The following is a 23,093-nucleotide window of genomic DNA, read 5'->3' as shown; positions in this document are numbered from 1 at the left end:
AAATCCCGATTGATTAAGTCATCTATTACAATATCAATCAGAATTTATTTTTGGCTTCAAATAATAATATTTTTCCTCACTGATTAGAACTTACCACCTGTATAAGGCTTCCAGTTGTAGTACTTCCCGCGGAAAGGCATGCTGTCAAAGTCGCCACATTGCTTCTCCCGGAAATCACGGGATCCCGAAAGACAAGCCTGTCAAACACAAAAAGACAAAAGGTGTCCCTTGATTAACACATGCTAATAAAAAATGCAAAAATTTACTTTCAGTGCAGCAAACTCTGTCCAGAAGTTCAGTGAGGATCTCTGAATGATTCAATGTTGATCTAAATGACTAACGAAGTCTATATAAATGCACCTGCACTGTGGTAGTCTTAGAGGTCTGTTTAAAGCGCAGAGAGCGTCATGAAGAACGAGGAACACACCAGGCAGGTCCGAGATACCGTTGTGGAGAAGTTTAAAGCTGGATTTAGATACAAAAAGAACTTTAAACTTTAAACATCCCAAGGAGCACTGTGCAAGCAATAATATTGAAACGGAAGGAGTATCAGACCACTGCAAATCTACCAAGATCGGGCCGTCCCCCTAAACTTTCCGATCATACAAGGAGAAAACTGATCACAGAGTCCCATGATCACTCTGGATGAACTGCAGAAGTCTACAGCTGAAGTGGGAGAATCTGTCCATAGGACAACAATCAGTCGTATACTGCACAAATCTGGCCTTTATGGAAGAGTGGCAGGAAGGAAGCCATTTCTTAAAGATATCCATAAAAAGTGTCGTTTAAAGTTTGCCACAAGCTACCTGGGAGACACACCAAACAGGTGCTCTGGTCAGATGAGACCAAAATCGAACTTTTTGGCAACAATGCAAGATATTATGTTTTGTGTAAAAGCAGCACAGCTCTTCACCCTCAACACACCATCCCCACAGTCAAACATGGTGGTGGCAGCATCATGGTGTGGGCCTGCTTTTCTTCAGCAGGGACAGGGAAGATGGTTAAAATTGATCGGAAGATGGATGGAGCCAAATACAGGACAATTCTGGAAGAATACCTGATGGAGTCCGCAAAAGACCTGAGACTGGGACGGAGATTTGTCTTCCAACAACACAATGATCCAAAACATAAAGCAAAAGCTACAATGGAATGGTTCACCAAAAAACATATCAAGGTGTTAGAATGGCCCAGTCAAAGTCCAGACCTCAATCCAATTGATAATCTGTGGAAAAAAACTGAAAACTGCTGTTCACAAACGCTTTCCATCCAACCTCACTGAGCTTGAGCTATTTTGCAAGGAGGAATGGGCAAAATTATTAGTTTCTCAGTGTGCAAAACTGGTAGAGACATGCTCCGAACGACTAGCAGCTGCAATCGCAGCAAAGGGTGGCGCTACAAAGTATTAACTCAATGGGGCTGAATAATATTGCACTCCCACTTTTTCGTTTTTTATTTGTTTAAAAAATGTTAAAATATCTAATAAAGTGTGTTCCACTTCATGATTGTGTCCCACTTATTGTTGAAATAACAAAGAAATAACACTTTTATATTTTTATGTTTGAAGTCTGAAATGTGGCAAAAGGTCACCAAGTTCAAGCGGGCCAAATAGTTTCACAAGCCACTGTATTGTATACGTAAACAAAGAATGATGCACTGTTGTTTGACCTGACTCAACCCGTTTTATAATCCGCCTCACTTTACCTGACGCAACCTTAACCGTCAACATGCCTAACTGGATTTGACACAACTCATGCTGACCTAACATGACTGGGCCCCTGTCAGGCTGACTGAACTCAGCCATGTTTCCATTTTTCACATTAGTAAATAGTCGAGCAGTAAATTCGAAGAGCAAAGATAATATCAGTCTTCTGTCTGAAGCTTGTCTGGCTTCCGCTCCACGGTCATTTGGCGCTTGAAGTCGATGATGAAAATGCAGTTTGGGCTGATTTTTGTTTTCCTTGTAATGCTTGCTTTTGCTGAGCTGTTATATTTAAAAGACGGGCGCTAAAGCAAGCAGATGAAGGGCAAATGTAAAAAAAAAATCCACATATACCGTAATCCCTTCTTTATCGCAGTTATTAGAGACCGGAACCCCCTATGATATGCAAAAACCATGAACTCACCTGATCCCTCAAGTTTTTAAACATGCGCTCTGCCTTGCTTACAGCAATCAACCCGGGATAATGGATCGCGACAGTCCAGCTGCGTGCTATATATTTTAGGTAAAAAAAAGGAAAAAAAGGGCCGCCACGCATGACATAAATTGTCTCTCGACCCCCACTGTTAGTAAGAGTCTAATATGAATAATAGACTGCGGCCAAAACAGTGTAGATCATTCTATGTGAGCCACAATAGCTTGCTATAGCTGTCCAAACCGAAAAATATGGGCTCAGCCAGCGCATGCTCTCAGCAATAGTCGACCGCAGATAATGGAACAAGGCCACAACCATCTATTTCATTTTAGGCTGGAACAAAATGGCAAGCTTGCTTTCTTCGGGTGCCTCCTCACAGAAATATGGGATTGGGGATAATGGATCTCGGCCGCAAGTGTAGGCAAAAATAACAGCAAAAAAAGGGCACTGAACACAACAAAAGTGTGCTCTACTGGTCCACACTTGCAGCAATCTGTGATCAGGGACAATGGATCGCAGCCGCACGAGTGCAGCTCACTGTTTGGTGGTCAACATAGCGAAAAGAGAGCCACCAGGCCCAACAATAATGCGCTCTACCGGCCCCCCGCTCAGAGCAATATATGATCAGGGATAAGGGATATTTTTCAACTTGCGATGCACTTAAGCTGCAAAGTAAGAAGGTAGGGAAGGATTTTGCTAAAAACATTTCAAAATGCTATTCTATAAAATATATTTTTAAGAAATCGGGTATCGTTCTGGATAACCTGATTCCGGTTTCGCGTATTTTCTGCACTTAAGTGATTTCCATTACCACAAGAGTAACCAAGTAGCCCGTAGACCGGTTCTGAATATAGCTAACAAGTGATGGGTCTACAAAATTATATCTCTAACCTTTTCTAGCTTATTTTAACTCTGCTTCTAATCATTGCAACCTGGTTATAACAAAATGATAACATAGTAATAACATGGTAATAACATGATAACTTGTTATTTAAACAATGCATATAAAACTACTAACCCTTCACACTAACCAGAAAAAAGGAGCTCTTAGCTGGTGACCCCCAGCACTATCGTAAACACATTCCTTGCGTATGTTTCACATACTTGGCCCCAAAAGATAATTCTTTAAAAAGAGGACACGGGGGATTTGGATTGTGGACACCTGAACACAAATTTATTATAAAAACCCCAACCGGTCTGTTGCTTTACACGCTATAAAGTTTAAAGCTGTCTTGTTGTCCAAAAAAGCATCACCGCGATCGTGGGGAATAATCCCTCGCAGGGAAATTCGATCACAATTTTTTTTAAATCGCCTTCCTCGACGGACTTCCACCGAGACAGAGAAAGTCAGGAAACTGTGCGCTGACCTTGGAAAGACCTTGAGCAGAAAGCGTAGCAAAGCCTCCCGCAGGCTTCAGGTTGCACATAAAGAAAAGAGAAGAAGGGAAAACTCACGGCAGTGTTACAGGACCTGTAGCGCTTCCTCTCCCCGAGACAGTACTTCCCTCCTCCGGAAGGCCTGAATGCGACACGGAACACTTGAATGAGAGGTGACATCATGTCGTCACGGAAACGACAGCATCAAAAATGGGCTCCACCGGTGACGGTATGATTAAAAAAAGACGAAAAATACTAAGAATACATTGCACATGGTAGCAGATTCTAACATTTAAATCAAATTTGAGATCTCCTTTTAATATTTGATGTCCCTGTTGCATTTTTATATTGTCACTTGACTTACCTAATTTCCTTGTATATATATACAAGTTATAACTAGCCCAGGTGTCACGGTTTTCATGGCGCCAAATTGGCCCCGCCCGTGTGGCGCCAACAGCAGCTTGTTGACGGATTGGCTCCCTGTCAGTATTTAAACTCTGTCCTGTCAGTCCCCTTTTGTCGGTCCGTCTGCGAATCTCTATTTTTACACGGCAAGCACTTCTTCGCCTGTCCCGTTTTTTGCTCCTGTTTGTCTTCCGCTATGATCTGTTTTGATCTCGACCACGTCTGCTCTCCCATCCCGAATTACGACCGGTTTTGATCTCGACCACATCTGTTCTCCCGACCCGAATAACGATCCGTTTGATCTTGACCACGTCTACCCTCCTCTCCTGGCTTTCGACTTGTTTCTGATCCCAACCACGTTTTTGCTCTTCTATCCCGGCTATTGACCCATTTTTTCCGTTCCCGACACTGCCATCGCTCGCCACGGAAGTCCCACTTCCGCGTTCAGAGCGACCTGCTTCCTGCGTCCAGCAATCACCGGATCTTTTCCTTTCTTCCCAATAAAACTGTGAGAAACGTTACGCGAGTGGGTCCTGTTTCCGTTCTGGTCCTGACACCGGGCTTAGATGAGTTGCCCCCTTTATGTTTCTTGACACGTAGCCACAGACAGCTTGACATTGTCGAAGTTTATTCTTTAATAATCAAAAACAAAAAACAAACACATACAATATATTTCTTTTGTGGGCCTTTATAAAGCCCAGGGTTTTTTTCACTCCTGGAAATCACAGTTATCCAAGTAACCAAAATGCCAGCAAGGATCTGATTCCTCATAGAGCTCTGCAACAAGGTTGCGGTAGGAATTGGATTATTCCTTTGATCTTCAATACTGACTCGTAAACTTTGAGAAACCAGTGTTACCAAAGAATTTGACATTCCCTGAATTGGAAAATATTGGAATTGTGTTTGCTTATTTGATGAACTTTGACGTCATTCATTCTAATTGTTATTGATATTTGAAGTGCATTATTGTGTGACTTTACATTCCGACAAGGAAACAGAGTAAGGTTGATTCTAAAATTACATCAGTGTTTTCATCCATTCATGCGCATCACTAATTAGATGATGAGGCATTTGGCTATCAAAGACAGTCATGATACCCTCACTTCATTGAATTTCTTTACTCTGACATTCAGAGCCCTTGGCAGAAAACACATTGAATGGACACCCACCACGTGCCCTTGCCATGCTTTATTTTAATTAAACAGTCGGATTACACTGGTCCTACCAGTTCTAGGCCAGCTGCTAGGCAAGCTGCTATGCACCAACCGGCATATGGGGGGCGGGAAGCACCGCCGAGTTCTCTCACGACCATAAAAATAAACTGCATCGAATTGTAAGCCGCAGGGCTTAAAATGTAGAAAAAAAGTAGCGGATGGTAGTCCATAATTTACAATACTCGTACACCATATATTTTTGTGAAATGTCCTTAACATTGTTGATTGGGCCCCATATGACCTCGTTTCACCCTTTAAAATCCCTCGTATGAGCTGGCCATACGATAGTCTCAGTCCTGTTTGACGGTTACCGCTACAGCAATGGTTGTTAAATAGTGGGGCTCTATCTGTGCCAGAATAAAGTGCAACTGTGGCCCCACTACTCTAGGAGGCAGTAGCGCTCTCATTGGCAGTGTGGTGAAGAAGTTTGGCTTACATTGAGCGTCAGCGTTTAGAACTAAGTGTGAAGTGTTGATACGAAATGTAACAAACTCCCAAGTTAAACTTTTAAAATTCCAAATTTTTCAGAAGAATATACTTGGACGTGGTAAGTTATAAAGCTCTCTCTGTCTCTCTATCTCGCTTTCTGTCTCTCTCTTTTTCTCTCTCTATTTATCACTTTCGGTCTCTTGCCCTCTCTCTTGCTCACTCTCTGTCCCTCTTTCTTTCTCTTTCCCTGCCTCTCTTTCTTTCTCTGTCTCTCTCTCTTTCTGTCCATCTCTGTCTCTCTTTCTTTCCCTTTCTTTCTGTCTTTCTGCCTCTCTTTCCAACTCTCTTTCTTTCACCCTCTGTCTTTCTTTCTCTCTCTTTATGTTACTCTCTCTCTTTCTCACTGTCTGTCTATTTTTCTTTCTATCTCCCTCTGTCTGTTTATCTCTCTATTTCTATCGCTACCTCTTTTTTTTCTATTACTATCTGTTTCATTCTATTTTTCTTTCTCTCTCTCCCTCTGTTTTTGTTTCCCTCTCTCTTTTTTTTCTTTTTATCTCTCTCCCTCTCTGTCTCTCTCTGTCTCTCTTTCGTTCTCTTTCTCTCTGTCTCTCTCTCTCTTTCAGTCTCTATCTCTCTGCCTCTTTTTCTCTCTCTCTTTCTTTCTCTCTGTCTCTCTCATTCTTTCCCACTGTCTGTCGTTCTTTCTACCTCTATCTCTCTCTCTCCCTTAGTTACTCTCTCGCTCTCTCTCTCTGTCTGTCTATTTTTCTTTCTCGTTCTCTCCCTCTGTCTGTTTATTTCCTACACTCTTTCTTTCTATTGCTCTCTTCTATTACTCTCTTTCTTTCTCTCTCTCTCTCTCTCTTTTTCCCACTGTCTCTCTTTCTTTCTCTCTGTTACTATCTCTCTCTGTCTATTTTTCTTTTTCCGTCTCTCTCTCCCGCCACCTCTCTCCTTTGCAGTCGGCAAGGCTTTTAATCAAGGAACGCTCTCAAAATTAATGACAAATAAAAAATACATATTGGGTTTCAACGTGCTCTCCCCTACTCCCTACCTTTCTCTCCATCTCTCTCTATTTATTTCTCTCTATCTCTCTGTCTGCTCTAATGAAGGCTGCCAAAAAACAAAACAGGCAACACTACTTCACGGATTTTCACTTGTCTCGGGTGGTACTGGTCCCACTTAACCGCGAAAACGAGGGATCTCTGTATTAATAGCTGTATAGTCGGAGGACAGGGGTGTTTTCTTCTTCCTAGGGGGCGCATGACAAAAAATAATTGAGAAGCACCGCGCTCCAACCATATGCGCACACGCGTAGACGAGCCCCCAAGTGTGTGTGTGTTCCGCTTGCTGTGGCTTACTTTGCCTACTTACGCTGGGCTGTCACAGTGCCTGGCGGACGAGGAAACGCCGCCGCTGCAGGTCCTGCTGCACTCCCCCCAGGAGGACCAAGGTCCCCAGGCCCCGTCCTCGCTCCTGGGCCAGGTCCCGTACCATACGCACTCGCCCTGGTAGCACCACTAAGGGAAGCCAAGAGAGCACAATCAGCCAGAGGCAACTTATTACAAGCCGGGACAACACGAGTGTCAGTTTTATTGTTTTCCGAGCGTCCCGTCCAAGCTGTAAATTAGCTCCGGCGTGAAATGTAGACTATACAGCGCTTGACTGATGATTTTTTTCACTAAGCAACACGTGCGCCATCCTTCTTTCGAGCCCTTTTAAACACGCTAACTCCCAATCGCGCCATTACTCAGCCCATAATTTCATTTACGCGTTTCTGCAGACCTCCTTATAGGGCTTTTATATCTGACTCAGCTAGCTTGTGTATGCTATTTTTTCTGTTTTACTGTTTGTTTGTCACAGGTGATTATTTCTTTCTTTTGTTGTCTTTTGGGTATTTGCTGAGTGAGCCAAATGTTTTGTGGGTGAGAATAAAAGCGGCGCAGATTCCAAGAATTGAGGAGAATTGAGATCTGCGTCACTTGAGTCTAAGCTGTGCGCAATTTCGCACTTCCCAGACCGACTCAGCACGCAAGAAAAGCTACCCTGCACATAAAAATCACATACCTGTCAAGCTCCAGGGCTCCATGCCCTTACAAAATGTTGTATTTTCCCTTACAAAATACAAAATAATCTTACACCATACATTTTTTTTCAAACGTGTTTATTCATGTAGTTTAACATGTTATATTGTACATGTGTTTCGTTATATCATATATATTGTAAATTAATATTTTGTTGTGAGATACTGTGTTGCCGGACATGAATGAGGTTTATTATATTAAAAAGTTCAAAAATGAAGTCGCTTGGACGTTCACTGTAGAAGGAAAAAATACATGCAAATATAATTAAGTAGAATAATACATTCTCTTATTCAAATTATTAATTCATTTTCTGCATTAAATGATTGTTCGTAATATACTGTTTAAAGGGATAACCACAAACCTTTTTTCTTTTTTCATTTTCTTATTTTATACTTCCTTTTTTCTTAACTTCTTTATACAACATAATAATTCGTAATATAATGCATCAAAGCAAGTGAGCCGTTTGAGAGCCGGCTCTCTAATGAGATGAGACGAAAAAGCTGGTTCTCTAAAAAGAGACTGTGGATAAGCTTGGAAATGCATACAGCATTTATTTGTAATACTGTCGAATTTTTGCAAAGATTGATCCATTGAAAATCATCCATGACCTAAATAACAAAAAAAAAGCATTGATGAGAGACATAAAGAGAGAGAAAAGGTCTTCCTTTCACTACATAACTACCACATGAAATCCGAGGCGGCAGATGCATGCGCACAGTAGCATCAAACCGCTCGCTTTGTTTGCAACGAAGAAAAACGATACCAAGATAGAGGCTACCGATTGATTGATTTGCCGTTTCGTGATAGTCGGTGTATACCGGATGGTACCCATTATTGACTAATTTGCGTTTTTCCGTACAGATTTTCTTGTACGTCGTACACGTCTTAAAACGCATGATAAACGTACTTTGTACCGCAAAAACGTACAGGTGGACAGGTATGTAAATGAAAGCAAGCGTGCACGTGAGCTCGAGTTATTGCTGGAGAGAGGCGGCATTGGGGGGGAAAGCTAAGGCGGAGGGTGGAGTAGTTTGCTTTTTAAAAATATAGATTATTATTGTATAGTTTTTTAGCACTGACAAATTCAAATATAGAAGGACAAGTGTGGTTTACATTAAATATCACCTGCACAATTAGATTACGTAGCTACTTAACTTTTCCTTCTTTCGTAATTACGTCAATGTTGCCGCGCATTGTTCCATCTTGTTTTAGGGAAGCGGCTCTTTCGGCTCAGCACACAAAAAGAGCTAGCTCTTTTGGGACCCAAACGGCTCTTCAGATTGTTTTTGTTACTTTCATCTATACATTACCAATTATTATGTAAATATATGCACAAAGAGCTAAAACCAAAAAAAAACGAGTTTTTAAAAAGAAAGTTCCTATTCAAAAGTCATCTGCCGGTGCGGAGTGAGGCACGCAAATCTCTTTCCTCATGGCAGAGGGCAATAGTGAGACCAGGATTGTGATTTGGCGCACACTTTTGGCCCAAAACAATAGAATTATAGATAGTTTTAGCGAGGTAAAAGCAAGTCAAGCTATCAAGTAATTTTTTTTCTTGTTCCGTGGATTTTCTTTTTCATAATGGAGGATTACCTATCTATTGATGCTTTTATTAAAAAGGAGTAGCTTACTAAATGGTCTGTTACCATTCCTACTCGGTTACTAGCGGTTTAAAGGGACAGTGCATATTTTTGGACCACTAGATGTCGCTTTATTGTGTTGAGCAACCGAAAAACAAGTGCAAGGGAGAACACAAACTCCAGAGACTCAAAGTGACAAAACCGCACCGTTTTTCTTCTCATTTTTTCTGCCCAGCCATTCGCAAGGTTTTTGGTTATATGGAGTGCCAGTAGGTCAGCTCCCTCTAGTAGAGTATGTTAAACATTTCAGGTTTATATGATTGTTTATGTATTTTCCTTATTATTTATGAAGTACAGAATTTTAAACTTTGTTTTACTTCCTTCTACCATCTTTGGCTTGCATGATCATAGCAGCCTTAGTCAGCTCATTCATGATGCGCATGCAAGTAAGTGCATTTCTTAGACACGCTCCAATAAATCTTGCCATTTTCTTTCTTGGGGTTTGGGTTGGTGTTTGGACTCTACTTGAAGCAGGCTTTTTCTTACTTTCAACATTTTCTGGCTACATTAACAGAGAGAAAAAAGAAAACGCGGGCACGAGCATGGCATCAGTCTCGGGCATTCTCCCCAGTCCCCAGTGTGTTGCGCCCCAAACAGGATTGCTAAACGTAAGCTAAAAGAAGAGACGCAGTGGAAAACAAAGCATAGGGACTCTTTGAACTCTGTTGGGCATTGTAACACATACTTAATAGAGACAATTTTTAACTTTTTAAGGACACCTCAAATGATGAACCCTACCTTTAAATCAATATAATTTTTTGTTTTTTTGTATGTAAGATGTTTGTTTTCACCACAAGGTGTCACTACACAATATATGTTGTCCCATTAAGGTGAACCAGAGTACGTTAGGCCACTGTCCTCTGCTTTGTCCCACACGTCCTAGGGCAGCTCTGGAAAACGAGATTATACTCCTGGAGGGACCTTTACGTTACGCAACAACCTCAAGCAAGGTGAGAGGACACCAGAAGCTCAGTTCAGTGGGTCACTTTTTGTCCTCTCTCCATCCCCTTACCCCATTTTCACCATCCCACTACCCCTTTTTCATTAGCCGGGCCTCTCTTCATTACACTGCGGGTGAGAAAACAACTGACACTTGTGTTCCTCTGACGCTATCCCAACCGGGGCAGATGGGCAACCACGGGGCAGAGCTCTCTAAAAAGTGCTCTAAAAGTGCTTCCAAAGCCAACCCCCCAGCTCAACCTGGGCCCCCTGTGTTGTCCGCAGGACCCGACCCTCAAAGGCTCCACTGATCTAATGCTAATGGCCGCTGACAGTTCGTAACACTCTCCCATTCAACCCATTCAGAGCGTCAACCATCCGTCCACAATAACCGTTATAATCCGCGTTAAAACTGTCTCTAGCTAACCTGACTGCCATGGATAGCGCGGAGGTGACGTATAGCTTGCTTTAATCGTGTGCAGACGCGGAAAAATACCTCAAAGTTCAGTTTCGCAAGTAAAACTGCTGTTAATACAAACTTTTTTAAACCTAACACCATAGAAAGTCTGTTTTTTTAAACCACGTATGTACTTGCCAACCTTTTGACATTAAAAAGATGTGAATGTTATCACGCAGGAAAGCGAAACCTTTTACCAAAACAGAAATCAAATGCGATCATTTGAGCGGTTGATTCATGCACAAAGACATAGTCTCGCTTCAAGATAAACCAGCCATGGACTAAAATACTAGTAAAAGGTAAAGTTCTTTAAAAACTCAGTGGGCGTTGGTAAGTATAAGACTACGTGTTAGCTTATGTAGCCGCTAACTTTTTTTGCTAACATAAGATATTTTTACATTCACAACATGATCCAACACCCAGATGCAAGTAATGATTACCATACCTATCAATTTATATGTTATACATTATATGATGATTTCAAATTGCATGCACCATATAACACATTTTATTTTATTATTTTCTTTTTTTTTTTATTAGACCTTGTCTTGCCCATTTCGTCTCTAATCCCTACAGTCTTGGTCGCTGGTAGCAGACAACAACGTGATTGTAGATTGCAAATATTGTCGCGGAACACCAGCAAATGGTATCCTAGATCAAGCATTTATTTGGTAAATAAAAGAAAAACGTATCAAAAATTATCTTTTTTACTCTAAATAGGTTATCTTGCTGTCTATTTGTAAGACATATTAGCTGACCTGATTCATTAATCCAAGCCCTCCACATGTCTGCTTGACCCAATTCCCTCATCCCTGGTCAAGTCCTGCCTCTCTTCTCTGCTTCCCCTCATCTCTGCCATTATTAATTTTTCACTCTCCACCTGTATTTTCCAGTCTGCCCACAAAACTGCTGCAGTAATGCTCATTTTGAAAAATCTCGGTTCAGACCCTAATGACTTCAATAACCAGTGCCCTTATCTTCCACCTACCTTTCATCTCTGAAATTCTTGAATAAGTCTCCTCCTGACCTCAAGCACATCTCACCTCCCATAGTTCATTTAAACACTTTCAGTCCAGTTTTCGTCCATGTCACAGCACAAAAACGGCACTTACTAAAATCACCAACAACCTCCTTACTGTAGCTGATTCTGGTTTACTCTATTACATTCCTCCTCTACCTAAGTGCCGCCTTTGATACACTTTCTCTCCCTATACTCCCCAGCAGATTTTCACCCATTGGAGTAACCCACAACTCCATCAATGTTTCCATTCCAACCTCAAAGGCCACACTCAATTTGCACAACTCAAGTCCTTCTCCTCTGACTCTTCTCCAGTCACCACAGGGGTACCACAGGGCTTTGTCTTGGGGCACCTCCTTTTCATAACCTACTTCATAACCTACATATCTTCTGTAAAATCTATTTTTACTGCTTTGCAGATGACACCCAACTCTATCTTTCCTGCAAACCCAACTCCAGACTCCTACCCCCTCCCTCACCTGCCTATCTGAAATAAAATCATAGTTCACTGTCAGACTAAACAGCAATGAAACCTAATTCAATCTAGACACCTTCTCTCTCTCTCTCCATTGACAGTTCCATAATATTTCCCTAACCCTAAGAGTTTGGGTGTCATCCTTGACAGTACAATCTCCTTCCACTTTCATATAAATAACATCACCTGATCTGCTTACTTACACCTGCGTCCAATCCATCTTATCATTATTATAATTATAATTATTGCTTAATAAGGGGATTTGCCATCATTAATAAGGGCATTGATTCGCTAAAGTTGCCAGGTATAGATACACAGGTACACTAAATAAACTATTTAAAAAAAATTCTACCCATCAAACGGGCCGTCACGATAAGCTAGTTAGCATTTGCTAGCAAGATTAGCATTAACTGTGGAAAGAGAACTTCACGGTAAAAGAAATTGGAATAAGCAAACATTTTAGTTAAAGGGACAACGTGTATTATATGACCACTGTATTGTGTCAACTAAAATAACTAGAAATAATGCAAACTATGGAAACTGACCAAACCACACCATTTTTCCCATCTTTTGCTCATCCTTCAGCAGGTTTTGAGGGTATACGTAGCAGCAAGAGGGCGAACAATCATGTCAGCCCCCACCCCAGGTGAGCCTCATGTACGAGTAATCAAAAAAAATCATGTTCATATGATTGTTTATATATTTTTGCTTACAATTTAAATCAATATTATTTATTTGATCATGAATGGCCTTTTTTTTTTTACTACCACTAGGAGGCACTAAATGATACACACCGTCCCTTTAACGCTCCATGCTTGTTATTAGTTACTAAATGAACCTGTTCTCATTTCCCCTCTTGGAGTATCGGCTAGCTGTGTGGTTTGCCGGTGTCCTCAGATATCCATCTCTGAGATTGTTAGCTCGGCCAAGATACACAGCAGTCGCACAGAAGTTAAGTGCGAGAGAAAAAAAGAGAGAAAAAAAAAAAGAAAAAGATTGTAGACAGCCAAAAAGTGCAATGATTCCCCACTTCTGTTCTTCGCCACAGGAGTGTTTTATCGAAGCCATCTTTCAAAGTTTTTGCCCGATTGCTCTGAGATTTATAAGTTGCTGTTAGCGCTGTAAATACTCTTTCCTTTATAGGAGGGGTCTCAATCTCAATTAAGCTGGGGGACGGCAACGCTGGGGTCCTGGTGAGGTTGGGGAAATCAGTTTTTTTTTAAAGACAAAAAGTGATGATAAAAAAAAATCCATTGGTCTTTAAAAAAGGTTATACAAATTAAGATATTAAAAAAAAAATTGGGGGAGGATCATATGAAAATCAATCAGTATCAAATAAAGCTATACTCCGCAAAAACTGCCATTAAAGGGACAGTGTGTGATATATATAATGCTTCCTATTTATTCGTAGTGCAGTGGTCAGCACATTCACCTAACACGCGAACGGTCCCCGGTTCAAGACCAGGTGGAAACATATGCTGGCCTAGAGAGTGATGTGTGCCAGCAGACTGTACTTTCCCAAGACACACCACATGAAATGGTGCCCCATACCATTTTCGTGATTAAGGGATCCAACCAACTAAACATTGGTCTAAAAACGCAACTATCGATTTAAATGAAAGAAGATAAACAACGAATTATCTTGTGAGCGTTCATTCTTTTAAATACTTGTAGGTCAAGAAATTTGTATCTATTTGACATAAAATAGGTTCACTTAGAGGGAGCTGACATAATTGTCGGCCACCTTGCTGCTACGGGTACCCCCCCCCATAAAAACTGTTCTTTCATCTTTTCTTTTTTCGTTTTGTTTTATTTTTTTCTCCATTTCTATTTTCTTTTGCATTTTCTTTTTTTTTATTCTTGCTTTTCTCTTTTTTCATTTTTCCCTTTTCTTTTTTATTTTTTTCTTGTTAATGTTTTTTGTTACTCCTCTCTATTTTTCTTATCTTTTCTTTATTTTTTTCCCCTCTTCATTTTTTAATTTCATTTTTTTTGTCTACTTTTTTTTTTCTCTTTTTCGGTTCTAGTAGGAAGTCGCATCTCTATACAACTCTGGTCAAAGACGTCACTGCGGCGTTTTGTGTTTTGCTCGGAAAATTTCAAATTCTTTGACATATTGCATATTATTTTCAAAGTCACGGAACTAGTTACTTTCCCGGGTATTGTGATACTTTGACTATAGAGTAACTCAGTTACTAACTCAGTTATTTTTTGGGTGAAGTGGTGAGTAATTATTACTAAAGAAACATGCCTGACACTGCTGATAAGTCGCATTTGGAAAAGGTTTTTGGTCGAGTGATAACGGTACTGATGTAAATGGCAAGTCTACCAAAGTGAATGAGAAGCCGTTCGGCGGAAGTTGCTTACCCCTTTCTCGATGCTCCCCGTCTGGCAGAGGGTTCCCTCGGCGGCAGGAATACTGTTTGTTACACAGCGGTTGCTTTTACTAAGGCACCAGAGCTCTCTACACACTTCCTAGGAAAGAAGGCAAAAGCGAGTTGATCAGAACACATTAGCCAATATTCTCGTCAAGCGGGATGTATTACAGCATACCCCACTGTGACCCCTGCCTTACAATGGTTTCACTTGAAGGTGTGGAAGAAGATGGTTTAAGGCCACCCTCTTTGCAGCATTTTGCCACTATACTAGGACTAGTCGATAAAAAGAAAGAGGGATAGGGAAAGAAAGAGAGAGAAAGACAATAAGAATGAAAGAGAAAAAGAAAAAATAATTAAAAAGAAAAAGAAAGATTGAAAAAGAGAAAGAAAAGAAACGACAGAATGAAAAAAAAGAAGGAAAAAATAAAGACGGACAGACAGACCAGCAGAAAGAAAAAAAAGAAAGAAAGAAAGATAAAAATAAAGAAAAAAGAAAGATAGAAAAAGAAAAAAACAGACAAAGAAAAAAAAGAAAAAATACAGACAGATAGACGGACAGACTGGCAGAAAGTAAGAAAAAAGAAAAAAGAAAGATAGAAAAAGAAAAAAACAGACAGAAAGAAAAAAAAGAAAAAAATACAGACAGACAGACAGACTGGTAGAAAGAAAGAAAAAGAAAAAAGAAAGAACAGAAGAAAGAAAAAAGAATGATAAATAGAGAGAGAAATGCAGAGAAAAGGAGTGAGAGAGAAACAATTTATTTTTGTAGTATTTTGGCAGTAGTATTTTTGTAGTACTTATATAGTAGTAGTCTTTTAATATTACTGTAATATTGTTTTTGTAGTATTTTTGTAGTATTTTTGTAGTATTTCCATAGTGGTTGTTTTGTAGTAATACTGTAGTTTTATTTTTAGAGTATTTCTACAAAAGTTTTTTGTAGTATTTATAGTTTTTATTTTTTATATTTGTAGTACTACTGTGTTTTTACTTTTGTAGTGTTATGTAGTAGAATATTAGTAATATTTTGGCAGAAGTATTTTTGTAGTATTTCCATAGAAGTCGTTTTGGAGTATTACTGTAGTTTTATTTTTGTGGTATTTTTGCAATATTTTTTGCAGTAGTATTTTTGTGGTATTTCTAATAGTAGTAGTCTTGTAGTATTACTGTTATTTTATTTTTGTAGTATTTTTGTAGTTTTTCCATAGTGGTCGTTTTGTAGTAATAATGTAGTTTTATTTTGTTGTTGTATTTTTGCGATATTTCTACAGTAGTATTTTTGTAGTATTTCCATAGTAATAGATTTGTGGAATTCCTTTAGTTTTATTTTGTAGTATATTTGTTGTATTTTCATAGTAGTAGTTTTGTAGTACTATCATTTTTTGTAGCATTTCCATTTTCCATAGTACTATTTTCCATAGTGGGATTTCTGTGGTATACCTACAGTATTTTTGTATGCCCTTCCAACCGAAATGTGCGTTAAATGGGAATGAATGGGGGCTGTAAAAGCTTTTGGTGCGTTTGATTGTCCCGAGTCATTGGGACGAACGGCGTGACTAAGGCTTGCTCAGCTCGCCATCAAGCCGGAAAGCGACGTGAAGGAAGTTTCATTCCCGGCTCAGCGACGGGCCCCCCAAGTCTTAAAGATGACCCCCGCCGGCCCCTCAAATATCTTTAGTCTTACCGAGTGTCTGCACAAACACAAAAGTGTTTATTCTAGAGGCCTTTGCTGTCTCTGACATGAGCTTGATACCCAAAAATGTATCTTCAGCTGCCGGCAGTTGTCCCCCAATTTGACTTCGAACCTTTTCAGATTTGAAAATCCAGACTTTAGAACTCTTGGTTTTATGCCCTACTGACACTTACGCTGCATTCCCCGGAAGTATGAGCGCCATGACGGATGGCAAAAGCACCTGAGTAGATGGCGGTTGAATAAGCAGTTGTGGTAAAAACAATATTAATAACAACGGCAGAAGAATATGGCCACGACTTTTTACAATGGTGTTTTGTTGCTGTGCCAACAGGCAAGGTTCTAAGCCCAATTTGGTAATTTATCATATCCCTTTCGATGAAGACTGTGTCATGATGACTGATTAATTTAGCCTGTGCCCACTCGTTTGGGGCCAGCCGCTGCTGGCTTCCTGATTGTTTCCCCGTCCTACTTAAACTCAGTCCTTTCACTCGCCTGTTGTCAGTCCGTCAGCGAGCCTCTGTTTCTACAAGGCAAGCACTTAGACTCTGACTCCCGTCGGCTCCGCTTTTTGCACCCGTTTTTCCACCAATCCGTTCCTGATCTCCCCGTTTGTCTCCGGCTACGACCTGTTTTTTGATTCCGACCACGTTTTTGCTTCCCTGGCACACCCATGGGAGGAGCCGGCGCGCCATTGTGTGGGGAAAAGATGGCTAATAAGAAGAGAGCTAAAGGACTTTAAGAGATGCTTCCCAGAGACTCTGACGACACTAATGCGGCTTATTCGGCCATATTCAATGGAGTTCACTTAGTTAAATTGTTTAAGAAATTAAATCTACGTTTTCTGTATTTCCGAGAAGTTTTATGCTAAATAAGTACAAGTCACGTCCAAGACACTCAATGTAGTTACCGATGAATTAGCTAGAGCTACTGCAGCTAAATGCATTGGCCTATTCAAAAAGACCATAAATGATCAACAATTTGAACAGCTTTCGGTTACAGTCCATTTAAGATTTGACGGCATCCTGGATAATACACATTAGCATACACAGCTAACGCTAGTGTCTCATCAGTTACTCAGTGGGTTACTAGGGGGCGCAAGGCTTTGTCAAGGGGATCTCGGGCAAGTCTGACTTTGGGGATTTTTTTTTTTAAACTTTACAAGAATAAAGTGTAATTGCACCTCCAATACACTAGATTGCAGTGGCCTTCTCATTGGCAGAGTGCTTTGTTTACATTTAGCTTCCACGCATTGAATATAACACAGAGTACGTATGAGCATTGAGTGTGAAGTGTAGACACGAAGTGGAGCAGACACTCAAGTGACCCCGTGAAAAAAAAATTCAAAACGGATGCGAGACAGGCGAAGAGAGACGGTAAAGAGACAACCAAAAGTCTCCTCCTGAAAGCTAAGAAGGGGAAGTTTGACAAAACCTATGTAGCTCTCTACTGCGACCACGGAGAAAGACGAGGAAAGACTGGAAGTTCTTGCTATGTGAAAAATGTTGGCAGCGGACAGCACGAAGCCAAATAATTAAGCTATTACTTTAAGAACACAATGACGCTGATAAGACACTCGAGTTTTCTTTCTGAGAAAATGTGCCAAAAGGCTTAGATTGGATGGACGGAGGTGCCGTGTTACCACCAATATCAATCAATCGGTGTTTTATCCCCACCAATTTGATGTGATCAGTTTATAAAAAATATTAAAAAACAATCTTGGAGGATTTCCTCTTCCGAGGGGGGACATGACAGAAACATATTAAGAGGCACTGCAGTAACCCAACCAGCTAGAAAGAACTGGTAAGCATCCAGACTTTAATGAGCTTTTTGATCAGCACTGGTGCATGGGGATACTCCATTTACAATATAGTGGTACAGATTCGTTTGATCTGTGAATATGTCAGTAGCTATCCCTGATATCCTCAGTTTCTCCAAATACAGAACCGCTCTTTGTGTTTTCTGACAAGGCGGCCACCTCATCCGACTGCAATGATTACTGATTCTGGGCACCTGCGGCTGCCCCGTTGGCGCCAACAGCCCTGGTCGCTGATTGGCTCCCTGCCACTTTTTAAACCCCCCCGGCTCCCAGTTACCAGTGTCAGACCGTTTGCGAACCTATGCTCCCAGCTAGGCAAGCTCCATACCTTCCGGCATTTTCCTGCCCTGTTTTCTCCTGCCTGGTACTTGTTGCCGACCTCTTTTCTGGACTCGATACCGCCCTAGCTCTCCCGTCCCGGCTGGCGAACAGTATCCCTGCTGCTTACGATTATCCTCGCTCGACACGGAAGTGCCACTTCCGCGTTCCTGCCACCTGCTACCCGTGTCCATCGATCATCAGATCGTGGAAGCAAGCACTGCTCTCTCTCTTTATCAATAAAACTGAGTAAACGAACGCTACTGGGTCCTGTCTCCGTTTCTGGCTTGCGACACCAACAACTGCACAGTATTCGTTTAACTAGTCATTGACAATGGTGTTGAATAGTATAGCTTTTTTGTGGTCTACTCTGGGAAGTCCTGTTTACTACAGTTTATGGCATCAGCACCTTCTGTCACTTAGTCATGGTCTCATGTGTGCAAAGGGTCAAGTAGATTCCCTGATAAAAAGACACTGCCTTACAACGTTTTCACTTTACAGTGTGGAATAAGATGTTTTTCAGCCCCTCTCTACAGCGTTTTCTCCATTATAAGACATCTACAAATAATTATTTTGCGAATCTAAAAAATTCAAACTTTGCATTGTTCATGCGGATGTAGAGTTCCGTCCCTATTCAGGCTTGACTGCAATTGGGCGACTTTATATAAAATGTTGTGCCTTTGCCACAGCATCATGAAAATGCTGGAATATGTAATTGGCTGAACTACTTTCCACTGGATACGTTCTAAGGGCATGACGATCTGCAAGCGGATTTTTACATAAAAATTTTATAAAAATCATAATCCGCAGCATCTTCCCTTCTGCATCCACCTGGTACTCCACTCGACCAGCTTAAATTATGTCACATCGAAAGTAAATAAAATTAAAACTGGCTATAGATGCATGTTCTTTTTGTCAACTCCTGTAATTCATGCTCTCGTTGCCAAGGGCTATACAAATAAACATGAGTTACTTATTACCATAGGTTCCTACTCCCCCACTATTCACTTTGCGATTCCAACCTAAGAATGGATTAATGTCATATTCTGGGGATGTGACGGTTGCCCATGGCGCCCAATTGGCCCTGCCCATTTGGCACCAGCTGCGACTCCTTGACTGATTAGCTTCCCTCCCATTTAAGCTCAGTGCTCTCACTAATCCTTTGTCAGTCTGTCAACGAACCTCTGCACCCACAAGATGTAGGTTTTGACTCTGTCCGGTTTCCTGCTTGTGTTTCCTGTCCGGTATCGTTCCCGTCTATTGTCCTGTTTAATATCAATCTCCAGTTTCGTTCCCGACTATTGTGTTCTTTTTGATATCGATCTCCAGTGGCTGGTAGCGTTCCTGTCTAGTTTGTCCTGTTTTATTTCGATCTCCAGTGTCTGGTATCGTTTCCTTCTATCTCGTCCTGCTTGTTATTGGACTCCAGTCTCCAGTGCCTGATATCTATCCTGTTTGTCCCGTCCTGCCCGGTATCGACCCCTTCTGTCTGATTTCTGCTCGTGCAATTGGTATCGATCTCGTCGGCCTCTGGCTACCTGTCCTTCCACGCCAGACTGCTGCCTTATGATCGCCGAATCACTGGCATTTGGGTTAATGTGCATGACTGCCCCATTTCCTGTAAAATAAAGCTTGTGTGAGAAACGTCACGCATTCGGGTCCTCCGGGTCTTCTTGACAGGGGATTTCCTGTATTAATAGTAACTGTTGGGTTTTTAAGTTTAAAAGGACAGCGTGTAATATTGAAAACCTCCTAGTGGTACAAAAAAACTTTCATTCAGTAGAAAAAAACAAACATTGATTTGAAAATCAGGCAAAAATACCTGAACTACAATACCAATGTTAACTTTTATTTAAAAAAACATAGGTCGAGGGATTGGCATTTCTTCTACATGGTGGATCCCTACCTAGAAGCTGCCGCCATGTTTGTCTGGCATCTTGCTGCTACGCTCCGCTCTCAACACTGGTTCGCATTAGATGTTACAGTGCCATCTAGTGGTGAAATATTACACATGGTGGATTTAAAAAGTCTGGTCCAAACAGAGGTCTCCTGAAAAAAATCCGACTACATCTCAATCTCACTCTACCAAAGCTCTTGAATCTGTAAAGCATGCACCAATGATTCATATAAAAAATAAAATTGAGTTCTAAAACTGTTTGAGCTTCCGAGGCAGAATTTGCCACATAAAAATATAACCAGGTCGTCTTCTGTTCTCCACTTCAAAGGCTCATACAGGACGGTAGTTGTCGGCATAGAAGGTATGATCCAGCACGTGGATTCTGACATGCCGTGTCCTTAAGTATACCATCTCCTTCCTACCTCCTTCCCCAACAAAGCAGAAAACTACCACTTTCTGCTTGCTGCAACTTCCTGGGGCCAGCTGCTTTCAATAATCCACTGCGCCACTTGCTTTCACTATCGAATGAAAGGTGAACGGCTTGGGCCACTGTCAGGCTAGGGGAGTACACAGATGCCTTGGTTTTCGCGGTTAATGGGGATCGGAACCCCCCGCCAAAAGTGAAAAACCCAGAAGAAACGTTGCACTTTCATATAAGCCCCCAATGGGTTAAAATGACCACGAGATGATATCATTACCGACTCGGAAAGTAATAAATTACCAATTATAGATCTACAAACAACAAGCAACACATAATAGCAGTTGAATTAATATTTCTATTGTCATTATACAAAAGTAAAACGAAATCAGGAGTGCAAGAAAGCAATTTAGAAAGCGGCTGGCTAGCCGAGCGCAAGTATCGGTGTCCTGGAGTTAAGCCAGATCCCTGCGATGATTAAAATAAAACCGTCTAAAAATGTAGCGTTTCCCATTTTGTAGCTCCAGGTCATTCATTTCATGGGTAATGGACCTGGCGTTGGCCCGCAGCAGTAGCTTAGCGGCATTGTTACCCTAACTGTAAGCAGTAGCCGGACCTGCAGCTAGGATAGATCTCTTCTGACGCCACTGGATTCCTGAACGTGATAACAATCCACATAGCACCCGATGGCATTTGTTTGGAAAGAAGGAAGGAAGGAACGAACGAACGAAGGAAAGAAAGAAAGAAAGAAATAGAAAAAAAAGTACAAAAGAAAGAAAGAAATAAAGAAAAAGAGAGAAAAGAGAGAGAAAAGAGAGAAAAAGAGCGAGAATGTGAAAAAGAAATAGCAAGAACAAAAAGAGACAAATAATTAGAAAAATTAAAAGAGAAAGAAAATGAGCGAGAGACAGGGAAAGAAAGAAAATGAGAAAGAGAAAAAGAGAAAGTGACAGAGAAAGAAACAAAGGGAAAAAAGAAAGAAAAAAGGAATAAGAAAAGGGTGAAAAACCAAAGATGGAGAGAAAAAGAGGGAGAAGCAAAAGAAAGGGAGGAAAAGAACAAGAAGAGAGGAAAAAAAGTAACGGAGGGAAAATTCTGTAATAAATTACAAACAATAAGATAAAGAAAGAGAGACACATAGAAAGAGAGGAAAAAGTAGAAGAAATGACAGAGAGAAAGTTCTCAAAAATAGGCAGAGAGATAAAAGAAAAAAGAATAAAAGTGAAAAAATAAAGAAAAGGAGAGAGACAAAAGATAGACAAGGAAGGAAGAGCAAGAGAGAGAAAAAAGAGATGAGAGAGAGAGGGAAGAAAGAGAGAGAGAGAGACAGATAGAGAGAAACAGAGAGGGACAGAGAAAGAGCGAGAGAAATACAGCTCCAGTGTTTTGGGGAGTGGCGCCCAGGTTTGGTGACTTTTTTAAAAGCGCAGCTCGATTTTCTCTCGCACTTCTTCCAGTGTTGTCTCACGGGCCGTATTCAATCTGTTGGCGGGCCTTAACCGGTCCACCGGCTGCATGCTTGACACCCCTGGCCTAACAGGAGCGTCGATTTCGGTCCGACGTCTGGTTGGAGGTGCTGACGGAAACCACCCAACCGGCTCACCTCGTGAGACAATAATTAAACAGTTATCCTCCACCACTCCCCAAAAAGAAACAACCCCCTTCTCTCAAACAGGAAATATAAACCCGAAGAGCCTATTAGCTCATTTCCCACAGGGACCCGCCGCCTGCACAAGTCTAAATGTGTGCGCTGGGGGAAAACGTCACAGCCGATAATAAACGGGATCTTTTCAAAAGTTCTCCATGACTTTTCAAGACCTTTAAAGTCCTTTAAAGTCCATCCAATCCAGATGTGATGACTTCAAGATTTGTCAGTATGACCTCTACGAAGTGGAATATCAAGGTCATACCTACGATCGTTGGGTCACTTTCTACCATTTTTCCTTCCTATTAATTAATAACTTACTTGGGACCCATTATTATGGGAAGAAAAAAGGAAATAAAACCCACAACATCACAATAAAACGAGATGTTGTTCTTTTCAAACGCTTTTATTGACTAAACAGTCAGATGAGATCGAGCAGAAAATTATCACCATCTCCTGTTAGTAATTGTTTTAATTTTTATTTTGCTAAGAAAAAATATGGACAACCTGTTACATATGATACCTTGTTATAAAAATCAGATGGCATTACTGGATGAATATCAAATGTTAGGATCTGGGGTAACCAACTCACAGCCCGCAGGGCCAATTGCGGCCGTCAGAATGATAGTTAGTATGAAAGTTAAAGGGACAGTGTGTATATTTGCCCACTAATTCTAGCTGTATTGTGTCGTGCAACTGAAACTGAGTGCTACAATACACAAAGGAAAAAAATGACACTTTACAAAGGAAATTTAAAT

At 40.9% G+C, this 23,093-nt stretch overlaps 1 protein-coding gene across 2 annotated transcripts in view; it reads right to left on the bottom strand.

Annotated features, from left to right (window-relative positions):
- The window catches only part of adamts6 (ADAM metallopeptidase with thrombospondin type 1 motif, 6), a 124,132-nt gene that overhangs the window by 29,108 nt on the left and 71,931 nt on the right, over positions 1-23,093 (bottom strand). The window contains exons 12-15 of one of the 2 annotated variants that reach the window (XM_088319701.1): positions 14,541-14,648; positions 6,935-7,080; positions 3,588-3,651; positions 95-197 (exon numbers count right to left, since the gene is read on the bottom strand). In XM_088319701.1, coding sequence (XP_088175827.1) covers positions 95-197; positions 3,588-3,651; positions 6,935-7,080; positions 14,541-14,648 — 421 coding nt within the window. The remainder of the gene's footprint in view (positions 1-94; positions 198-3,587; positions 3,652-6,934; positions 7,081-14,540; positions 14,649-23,093) is intronic. The other variant, XM_088319702.1, reaches the window with a different exon arrangement.

Source organism: Urocampus carinirostris, chromosome 16 (genome assembly GCF_059441175.1).
Source record: "Urocampus carinirostris isolate Australia breed hairy pipefish chromosome 16, RoL_Ucar_1.0, whole genome shotgun sequence".
Lineage (NCBI taxonomy): Eukaryota > Metazoa > Chordata > Actinopteri > Syngnathiformes > Syngnathidae > Urocampus > Urocampus carinirostris.
The sequence above is the reverse complement of the archived record's forward strand: the minus strand, read 5'-3'. Positions and strand labels throughout refer to the sequence as shown.